The 12155-nt window shown below is 31.6% G+C and overlaps 1 protein-coding gene across 1 annotated transcript in view; it reads left to right on the top strand.

Moving 5' to 3' along the window:
• LOC109859977 (ankyrin repeat and fibronectin type-III domain-containing protein 1) overlaps window positions 1-12155 on the top strand; it is a 71737-nt gene that overhangs the window by 25760 nt on the left and 33822 nt on the right. Inside the window, exons 3-4 of the mRNA XM_020438751.1 lie at window positions 10608-10759; window positions 11387-11506. Of these exons, the coding sequence (XP_020294340.1) occupies window positions 10608-10759; window positions 11387-11506 (272 nt within the window). The remainder of the gene's footprint in view (window positions 1-10607; window positions 10760-11386; window positions 11507-12155) is intronic.

The following is a 12155-nucleotide window of genomic DNA, read 5'->3' on the forward strand; positions in this document are numbered from 1 at the left end:
CTCTCTCTCTCTCTCTCTCTCTCTCTCTCTCTCTCTCTCTCTTTATGTAATAGCAAACGAGTTGAGAAAAGTTGACGAAGTCGATGTTTTCAACGAAGGTCACGGACACACCACTATCACGCGCGTTTGTCACAAAGAACTTTTATACCAATTTCAAAAAACAAGATCTGACATGTTTTTAATAGAAAAATATGGAGATTAAATGCACTAAAACTCCATGATTACCGACTAAGTTTTTTCGGAATAAATCTTTCAAACAATTTTTCACTCGTTTACTGCAGTCTCCCTATGAGATAGATTTTGCAATAACAAACAAGTTGACACGTATGTAACTATAACTCAAAATAAATATTAATTTTTTTTCAACTATTGTTCAACTTTTTTGAGATTAAATCGCGTTTATTCACTACATATAGATTCCAAAAAACATTTTTTCTTATTGCGCAATGTGCGACAATCAACTATTACAACCAGCTATTACAAATAGTTGTCAATCTTATTTGAAAAATGTTTTGTAAAAAGAAAAGAATATATTAAAATATCCTTAAGATGTCAGTAAAACAAAGCGATTTGAAAAATATAATTTGTTTTTCATACATTTGTTTCTTTTTCATGACGAAAAAATCTATTTTTGTTAGAAAGTCTAATCTTCGTGGTGGGAAATAATAAGGAGAGAACGTTATGACAAATGTGAATTTCAGATCTGATCACGTTAAATGCGTACTGATAGTACAACGCGTCATAAATTTGCATTTTCAGCGCTCGGTCGTTCGTTACTGGCGAATTTACTGCGCCAATGCAAAGCATTCGCGACGCGCGTTTCCGGACCATTGTTCCACTTCGTACCAACACCCTCTTAAATTTACGTTTGACCCTGTGGCACGTAATGCACACGAGAAGTTCCACGACACGCCAGCCATGTGTGTCATGCAAAACGTGCAATTCTAATTTCACGAAATTGCTAGCTATGCGTCTAACTTGGTAATATTACGATGTGAGGTTTTAAGACAATTTTCTTATTTTATTTTTGTATTCCCACGCAAGAATAAATCACAATAACGTGTGCATAATAGACACGTTTGTTCCATATAAACTCTCGAAATAAAACAACGCAACAAGAGGAGAAGAGCAAAACTACTTTGGTTACAAACTATTAACTTATATTTTATACTAATCACGCTATGTATAAATTAATTACGAAAAACATTTTAGTGACTCCACAATATTTGTCAAGTTTTCCTCATTTATTTATCTTTAGATAAATGAATATCAATAGAAAATTCGTTCTGTAGCAAGATTCTGTGATTTTTCGATTGCAGAAAATCGAAGAAATAAACGCTACGCTCCAATACCTATTTCAAAAGCAGATTCACTGATCCAGAAATTACAGTCAAAAAGGGTCAAAGTGTAACTGAGACTTCAGGAAAGTCAGAGGTGAAACCACGCCAAAAGATCATATTTTTTTCATAGTCCCTTCTCTTTTTTTTTCTTTTTTCTTTTTAAAGATACAAGTACAATAGGTGTCCACAAAAAGTGATACCTTTCTTTTATCATTCAACATAATAACCGTGTTCCAATTTCAATAGAAATTTGTTTTCAATTATTACATAATATAATGTAAAAATAACTCTATTCTTTGAACTCATTAAAACTATAAAAAAAAAAAAGAAGAAAAAAATGGTATCTTTCCAATATTAATTATGAGATTATGAAAAAATAGAATTGCGTGATTTGCGTGGTTTTAAAAATTTTATGATGGATTTTCATCAGGATTGTTAGTTGAAAGATAATTAGAGAAATGAATTTTTTAAGGTACTTTCTAAGTTTTCAAGATCCCTATTCTTATTTATAAAATATTTATAAAAAAAATACATAAGTAAAGTATTTTTGATTGACAATTTTTTTTTCTAATCTTTTTCATTGTTTATTGTATCGAGCTAAACGCCTTCTATTCTCGCACAATGAAATGTCGATTGAAAAGTATTCAGCCCCCACATCGGGACGCTAGAAAACTTTTTGTTGACTCATGTTCCTTCCTGCTACACACGATCGGATATATCCTCGCATGGACAACCGCTCGACTTTTGTATCGCGCCGTGCAACAAACACGAAAAAAACACGGCATTCGGAGGTAAATAATTGTCTTGAGGCAATTTCATTGAGATATTTCATGCCTTTCAAGTTAACGAAAAGAGAGATAAAGTAAGTGAAAACTATCTTCTTTGTTACATTATGTTGAAGTATATGAGCAAGCAAAGATATAAATATTTTTTTACGTATAATAATAATGAATCTTTCTGTATTTATATAATAGCATTCTATTTTTCCTTCAGTAAAGATGTTCCATTTTTCTAGAATGTAACCGGATTTACGAATTAGCAATTATTTCTGTTTGCATTGTCATCTCAAGGCGTCGTAATCTCATTTTCGTGTGATTGTGTGTGTCTTCTATAAGTCTCATAAGTTAAAGAGACCTGGGCGTTACCCGTGGCTTATCAAGGTCGTGCCATTTACCTCGTCCTCATCGTTTTTCGATAACGTGCAGTCCAATTAGATTTCTATGCCTTCTTCCGCCGTTTTTATTCTATTCCAAGAGTGATCATATTTTTTTCGAAGAGATCGCAACTTCTCTGAAGTTTTATCGCCCTCTTTACTTCGTCATTAAAGTAAACTGATTTAATTCTGTATTGCTTCATAGCAATTCTCTATCTTTTCCCTCCTTTTTCTCACTCTTGTTAATTTTGCTGATATATACTTAATCTTCTCGCTGTCATTTTCCGTATGACTTTTATCAAAAATCGTCAAAATTTATCTTTTCAATTTTGTAAGTGTTACTCTTGTGTTGTTTTTCCAACAGGGTTAAAATAGATAAATAGATGAATGAAATAGAGAAAAGTATTCTGTGCGATATAAATTTTATTCTGAAATGTATATACCCCGTGTATTGATTATACATTTTCTATATTAAAAAGTATGCACTAAAATAAATATATAAAAATATATAAATATATAAAAATTGGTTATATACTTGCTGCATTTTCGCGCATCATTTCATCTGCTCGAGAAAATATAACCTCGGTTAACTTTGCTTCTCAGACTGCGATAGGTGTATCACTACCTTGGGAGCAATTTTAATTCTTGTAAAAACTTTCAAAGATCGGACTGTGTGAGAAGTCCCACGATACTTGTACATTTTACATTTTGTAGGTTGAATTTACGTACGCCATAAAAGTGATTATAATTTCACAATGATATTATACATCAAAAGAATTTTGTAAGTTATTTGTGTGAGTTACTTTTATCTTATTTTGTTGGTATATATATATATATATATGTATATAATATCGTGAAGACTCAAGTGAAGTACCCTATATACTATATCGACATTTAGTGTACATTTGTCACGTTTGTTATGTATCTAATAAGTATTTTAGAAAAAATTATTAGAAAAATTTTCATTCAAAAGAGAGAATGGAAAACATCTGAGGTAATTGAAAAAAAAAAAAAAAAAAAACGAAACAAACTTGCAAGCAAATAAGTTCGATGAGTGCTACAATCAAGAACTCCGCGAAACATATCACTGCAGATACACAAAATTCACTTGTACTTTTACCTCGGACAAACTCAAAAGACTTGGTTATATCAATATTTGTCTTTCTCTGTTTAAGAAAGAAGACCCGGTGCTTTTGACAGATAGAACGTAGTGTGAGACACATTGGTTCACAGTATGAACGAATGTGTGTCACTCCAGTTCTTGGTTTGGCTCTTTTAATCCTTTACTGTACACGCGCAGAGCCAAATAATTCTTCTTTTATGTTTCGGTGTTTTCTATATCACGAAAATTGCAAAGTTTTCATAAAACAACGCGAAGATACGACAACTTAAATTGAAAAATTCTTGAAAAATATTTTTAGAGACAGAAAGTCCAGAGAAATATTGGTTCGCGCAATATACCTCTCTTGAGAGTGCGAAATTGACTAAAAAGTGAATTTCCGAAAAATCGTAATTCAAGTGTTGTGCTAAAATTTTGTCATGGAATTGCCGTCCTTTGAAAAAAATGAGACGTATTCCACACAAACTACGACTTCCTTACGTAATAATGTAAGAAACGTTTACCGACGTATCGCATTTGACAGCAGACAAAAATTGAAATTTGAGCTTTGAGAATACGTGTGAAGGCATGCAACTGAAGTTCAATAGATAATTATATTTGTAGAGCAAAAATTGCGCGTCATTTGAGCAAACGCAAATTAATGGAAAGAAAAAACTGATACGACAGATTAATCACGATAAAACAGATTATTGTTGATCTAATTTACGTCGAGATTATATCGCGTTAATCTAATAGATTACAAAATTATTTGTATGTTTCATATAGAAATAGACTAATACACATCGTAGCAAGATGGAAACGATTACATTTGGTAATTGTGAGCATGGTTTATACAACTATAATCAATTCATAACTCACAATATTAATTTAGTTTATCAACGTCAATAAACGCGATGTACAATAAACATACAGGATATCCCAAAAAGGTCGGGACTCCTGAATATTTCAGAAAATATAAGTTTTACAGAAAAATGTTTTAGACAAAAGTTGTAGGGTTTAAGGTTGTATTCAAGATAAGATAAAAGATATGCCAGATTATTCGAAATTTGCCAGTCAGTAGATAATATTAAAAAAAGAAATTGTGCACAATTTCACCTTCTTTGCGAGCCTTGTTAAAAAGTTAGTTAGATTTTAATTTAACACGAGTTCTTATGGGATTTCACGATATTCTGATATAAATTACAAAATAACTGTAGATGTAGATATGCCATAATTTTGAAACTTTTTGCAGTTGTTAATAAATATCTTAAAAACAAATTCCACTTGAAAAAGTAGTCATTTCGAGAATATCACATAAAATATAAATTTATATTTTGCTAAAATTAATAAAAATATATATTTAATATACATAAAACAATTATATTTGTAATTTTATACCTCAATTGTTACGTTTTGATAACCTTTTATGATTAATACATTTCCAGTTTTTCATTTATCTTACGTTGCACGTAGGGTATAATCTTATTCAAAAATATCAAAAGTGAACATCAAAATGGCACAAAATATACGTAAAAACTTTTCCGTAGTTATTAAAAGTATAATAAATAGTTTTTTTAACTTATTTTAGTACAAATAATACTTTTCCAGCAAACAATTACTATCTAAATATTAAAATAGGTTCGGTTTACGCTATGTTTCTTAAACTTTTGACTGAGATCTTACCCTGAATACAACCTTAAGAGAATCAATTTGCTGATTGTATCAGTGTGACCTTAGGTGGTGCCGCCAAAGTCAGGTCAAGGTCACATTGATTTTTTTAAATGAAACTTCCTATTTTTTATTGCAGATTTTTATAGCTTAATTCAAGAGCTTCCAAAACATAATGAAATTTATTTTCATTATGTATTTTTTATGAAGATTGAATATTATATTTAAAGAGTACCGCCGATATTAGCATTATCCAAGGTGTACTACATAGAAGTTAAATTTACACCTCTTGTGTATGTGATCCAACCAACTAAGGCAAGATCGATTATGAATCCAGCCAACTGAGATCGGTCATGGATCCAGCCAGCAAAACCAAAGACCCAACCAAAATCGGAGATTTGGGGACCTGGAAGATAATCGGCAGTGAACACATTTTGTGGATGCTCATTTATTATAATAAATGTTCGAAATGTGTATTCACTGTTTGACATTGTGCTATTCGATCATAAAAACTGTCACGGCATTTCTAATAAAAGTGCGATTAGTGCACTTTCTTCAGGATTCGATGACAAATATCCTCTAGATTTCATACTTTCGTTTTATATACTCTGCTTTTTACATGACCCCATACAAAGTATTTGAGTGGCGATAAATCTGGCGATTGTGGTGGTCACTCAATCCTCTCTCTTCTGCCAATCCACCGGTTAGGGAAAACTCTGTTCAAATAATTACAAGCTTCTCTTTCGTAATGTGGTGCTGCACCGTCCTGGTGAAACCATATTTGATCAAAGTTTTCACCTATTAGTGCTTGTGTTGCCGGGAGTATCTGATTCTGCAGCATATTTTCATATTTCGCTGATGTCAAATTGCTTTCAATAAAAAATGGCCCGATCAATCTATTGTTTAATTCTTCAGTGCCAGATATAGGCCTCCGAGATCCATCCAAAAAATTTTAAACCGGCGTCTCTATTAGGCATTAATTTAGCGCGACATCTGAAGGCTATGAAAAAAAACTTTTAGGCCTTAGACAATGGTAGAAATCTTTGACAGCGTCTTTCGTTTACTAGCTTTGCGAAGTTTGAATTTTGAAGTGCAAAAAAAATCTGAGAGCTCAAGTCTGGACAAAACGTTGGCATTTCAAAAAGTAAGTAAATTTTTTTCAGTTGTGCAATTCAAATATATTAAAAAATTGTTTTTTTTCATAATTGTATCCAAATATATGTACATTTATAGCGATTTATTAGATCATGGCGCGCAGAAACGTTTCAAATGTTTTTTTGAAACTACTAGAGATTTTTTCAATTTGTTATTTTTTATCGACACAGAGAGAAATCGTTTAAATTTTCTATTAAAAAAAAAATAATACGTCTAAATATTGATTTATTGCTAGAATATTGCACGTCAAAGTTAGGCGCTAGAAAAATGCAAATAAGAAAAAAACCCATTAAAATGTTTTTTTTTAGTAAAAAAGTTTTTTATTTTTTTATTTTTACAATTTTAGAAGACACTTTTGCGCCTGAAAGTACAAACAAGTCTAAGACAAGTACAAAACTGCGTTAGAATGTTGTAAAAATCTTAATTACACAAAAAGTTATAAATTTCTAAACAAGAAGCCTTTTTTTTAAATTGTTAAATTTTTTTTTAAACACTTATATCTTCAAAACTACTGGAGATTTTTTCAATCTTTTGATCGACGCAGAATCGTTCAATTTTTTCAATCTTTAAATTAAGAAAAAAAAAGACTGAAAAAAAAAATATTGATTTTTTACGGATATATTCGAACTTAAAGTCGTGTGGATCTCACAGACCTAGTCTGGACAATTTTTAGGTCATTTTTTATGTCTGGCACTGAAGATTAAGATACCTTTGCCCAGAACCTGCCCAGAACTTACCCAAACATTCAGTTTTTCTGGATGTTGTGTATATGTCTGCAGGGTTGGGTTATTCGAGCATTATCTATAGTTTTTTACATTTTACAGTTTTTTACGGTAAAATACGTATAAAACGTATAATATTTATCGAAGTATACTATTATGTTTGTAGAAATGCAAATTACATTTGTCAACAAAGTTTTTAAGCTTGTTGATTGGCCTAGAATAGAAAAGTACTAGAAATTCAAAAATTTCTTTATCCTGTAAGGGCCATTATACATAAAATTCCTTGATAATTTGGATGACAAAAGTTTGCTGCCAATGCAATTGGAGTGATTATTTTATTAATACTAGCCTTAATTCGATAAGTGAGGTTGTTGTTTAATGTTTCTAAAGTCAACCAATCTTCAACAATATCTGCAAATGTTGTACATGAATTTTCACATTTCTCTATAATTGAACGTATTGATCCATACAAGTCCAAAGAATCGTGTAATTCTTGCTCGAATGTTTTGTCGAAAAGTATACTGACAACAGTTCTTTTCAATTTATATACGTTTTCGCCGACAATTTGTCTCATAGCTGCTAAATTTTTTTTACAAGATGCATACATATCATGCAAATTATCACAAGAGGTAGTATTCGATAATATAATTGTTGCTCTATCACGTTTCAATAAATCTTCTTTCAAATCTAAGAATTCAACAAGCAGATAACGAACCTTATCTACAAAATTTTCATTTCATAATACTTTTTCTAATGATAATGCAAAGAATAAGTTGCAATTNAAAAACCACAAATTATTTTGTTCACTAGTTTTTAGTGTATGATAATCTTGATCTGTGATTACAGAATAAATCATGACAGAGTATTTAGTTTTAATTATATGTAGTGCTTCATTAATTATTTCTTCTAAATTGCACAAGATATCCCATGACTTTAAATAAAAGGTCTTTCCTTGGATAACTTTAACAAAAGTTACAATTTGCTTGCAGTTTTGAAATGATGTTTCTTTAACCATCAAAATTCTATCACAATTGACTAACGTAGTCAAGAAAATTGCTGTTTTCCGCTTAAAAACTGCAAGTTGATTGGCTATACATTTTTCGAACCAAAATCTCGGACCGATTTCTAACAACATGGATCATGGATGTTGGACTTAAAAATTTACTATACACATGATGTAGAGATGGCGCCACACGAAGTATAATATGTATAAAACTAAGCGATGTATTATACTGTACAATACCAAGTATAATACAATGTAAAATACCTCATGTATAATACGTGCCCAATCCTGTGTGCCTGTAGTATCCAGTGAGAATTTTCATCAGACCATAATCTACAGTTATGTCAATTGACGTTAGCATTTAATTCAAAAGTTGCTTCATTTAGTTGCTTTGTTTAATTCTTTTACATGATGAATTTTGTATGGATGAAATTTAATTTGTTTCAAAATTCTCTGCAAAGACATTTAATTTGTCATGTTGCTAAGCCGCTTTACGGATGGACAGTCTTTGATCTTTAACAAAGGATTATGCAACACTCATTTAATGCTTTTTTTTCAACAGTCTTCGACAGTGGTCTTCCTAAAATTGTATGATTTCTCACGTTCCCAATTTCTTCGAAGCGCTTTATCGTTCGTTCAACAGTTGATTTTGAGATAAGGTTTTCATTTTTTCACGAAATGTACCGTTGAAAAGTTGCCTTACTTCACTGTAAGATCTTTGTCGATCATCATTTGTCGACCCATTTCCGCATTAGGAAAGATATTCATTCTTGTTCTGAAAGATATACCATAATTACCGACGCAAATAACACTGTTCAACACATTTTTAGGATCTGAATAAATAAAGTGTTTTCTAATGGATTTTTGGTCACTGAAAACGAATCCGGCGGCGAAAATAGCCTACTACGTCAGGTTTCCGAGAAAATTGAAGTTAAATGTGTAAAAATAGCGTTTTGGGCTCTATTTACCATTTTTTTGCGGCCAAACTAAATTATTTTCTGCAATTTTACTTACGCTACATTAAAGTGCTATCTTTTATTTATAATATGAATTTATATATATTATACAGTACAATGTCTTTTATATATATACATAACATTATAAATCAGATATAGATAATATTTTTGCTAGACGAGAACGCGTAGTCACGCACTTTGGTATTCTAATTATCTTGTGAAATATTTATTTCTTACTCTGTAAATAATAAACTTATATTTTACATTTATACACACACACAAAGTACATGCAAAAAAAAATTTGTTAGAATAGCAAGAAATTAGTTACTACACAGCCAGCAGAAAAACATTTGCTAAGTTTATAAGGATTTTTGTTTTGCCAACAGAACATTTCGTTGATGAAGCAAAAAACTTTATAGACTCAATCATTTTTCTTGCTGACTATGTAACAGCAAAACTTTTTTTTTCGTGTAATAATCATTTTCAAGTTACTAATTTAATATATGGTAATTATGTATATGAAAAAAAATCGTACCGTAATAAATATAAATTCATATAGACAAAAGATAGCACTTTAATGACGTAAATGAAATTGCAAAAAAAAAGTAGTTTGACCGCAAAATAATGACAAATATAGCCAAAAACGCTCATGTTGGCACATTTAATCCTAATTTTCTCGGAAATCTGACGTGGTAAGCCAATTTCGCCAATTTCGTTAAATTCGTTTTCAGCGACCAAAAGTCCATTGAAAAACATTTGTTTATTCAGGTCTCTCCAAAACGGTCTATTTTTTGTAGACCTGTGCTAAGTATAAAAAACAAAAAATGGTCAGTATAGATAAATGAAGAAATTTATCCATACAAAATTCAATTTTAGTTCTTATACAAGAACTAAACGAAGATGATTTCGATCAAAACGAATTTTGTGAGCTCATGATGCAGATAATTGACAAAGAACCTAACTTCCTATTCAACAGTTTTTGTTTTTTTTAATAAAGCAACATTCTATTGACGATTAACATTCTATGACGTTATCATTCGAAATGAATGATAACGTCAATAGAGAGAGAGAGAGAGATAATCCTATATAATACCGGTGATACTCTAATATTAACCTTCATAACTCCAAAAATACTTGATAAACATAAACTTTATTTTAGTGATTGTTTTGGAAATCTCTTGAATTAAGCTATAAGAATTTGCAATAAAAAATAGGAAGTTCTATTAAAAAAAATCGATGTAACCTTGACCTGACCTTGGCGGCGCCATCCAACGTCACACTGATACAATCAGATCCTTTTAAACAAACTGCAACAGGAGTTATAAACAAACTCCCTACAACTTTTGTCTGAAACATTTTTCTGTAAAACTTATATTTTCTGAAATATTCAGGAGTTTCGACCTTGTTGGGATATCTTGTATAATAAACACATACACGTTTAAATAACAGCAAAATTACAGCTGAAGTAGCAACTGGATGATTGTTTAATACATTCGTTCTCTCTGTTGCAGCACGCCTGTGCCAGAATGCAAACCGGAAAACAACAGATCCGCGCGAGGTCCTGGAGGACGTCCAGCGCCACTTTTAAGATCCAGAACTTTACCGGCCATTGTCGCACCCGGCCTCAGCATACTTCAAGCTCAAATCGACGCTCGTTATAATAGTGAGTGTTACATAAAGTAGGACCGTTACATCTTCGTTTTCGCGCGAATGTCTTACGCTCTCTGTACAAATATTGCCGTTATACTATGTCGTTTAGATCCATCTCTTGCGACAATGTTTCTTTTGCCTTTACGACGATCGTTGCTTGCAGACTCTTTCGCGTTTCAAGTACGCAGTTATCTGAAAATGTTCTCCTTTCATCTTTTCATCGCTGGTAATCTGCTTTCGCGTTGCGCAAATACGATATTACTATTTATTACTGTTGTCCTATCGCATTATCCTTTGTATAATATTTCTGTTTTACCGTTCTGTTGTACCGCGGTTAGCGTAAGTAAATTAATGTGTGTAAAAAGCACAGTAAATAATAATAAATTAATATTCCTCGTGTTCTATGTGTAACTTTGTACATACTCTCTTTTGCACGTTGTTGATGCAGTATCTTCATTGTACAAAAACTATGCAGTGTATTATCTTTGTAAAACCGCAAGTTAGTTATATTTCTTGTCGATATATAGTTTGAAATATTTCAGAATTTTAAGTAATAGTAGAGACATTTATGTTCAACACGCTAAGAATGCGCGAAATACGTCTCTCACGTTTAACACAGTCATCTTTCGCTCGCATTCAGCGGTAGCAACAGGAATATCGGTTGTTCCACCGTCCACGGATAATACGAAGCGCGGAAGCACGGTATCCTATTGTACGAAGTTCCTTACGCCGAGAATATCATTTACGGACGACACCCTAGGTAAGAGTATTCTAAATTTATTAGTTAAGTTGTAGACGAAGACTTTTTAGTTTTATACGTTGCAGCTGTGCAGCCGCGTGTTCACGCTTTACAAATGATGATGTGTTCCTACGCCATTTTCATATCTTTACACATGTTATACTAGTATTTTCTAAGTATTGTTTGATTTTTCTGCATGCAAAACTTCTAAATAGATCTATTGATTGTCGTAGAATTGTCAATTTTCTAGATCCAAAACTAATCTGCGTGATATAATGCGTTATTGCAAATACGATCTATAGCGTGTTAACTTCGCGTTGTAATAATGCACAGTGCGAGTTTGCGCATGAAAATAACGAGATTAATATCACACGCTAATAAAAGCTGATTAAATTCTCGATCTGGAATAATGTTCAAAACGCAATGCTTCGGAATAATCTCACAAATCAATTATTTTCTTATTATCAAAATTTTGCACAACGTTCCCTTTTAATTTTCACACAGTTCTTTTATATTGGCACTTTTTCAAATGAAAAGTCAAACGCAGCGCTTCTAAACACATTGTAATATTAAAATCACTTTTTTTGCTACTCTCTTTCATGATTAAAATAAACTTACTTGTGTAACCATTTTGCTTGCAACACAAAACATTTCTTTTTCAACATATAAT

This window comes from Pseudomyrmex gracilis, unplaced genomic scaffold, assembly GCF_002006095.1.
Source record: "Pseudomyrmex gracilis isolate BER0280 unplaced genomic scaffold, ASM200609v1 scaffold_312, whole genome shotgun sequence".
NCBI lineage: Eukaryota > Metazoa > Arthropoda > Insecta > Hymenoptera > Formicidae > Pseudomyrmex > Pseudomyrmex gracilis.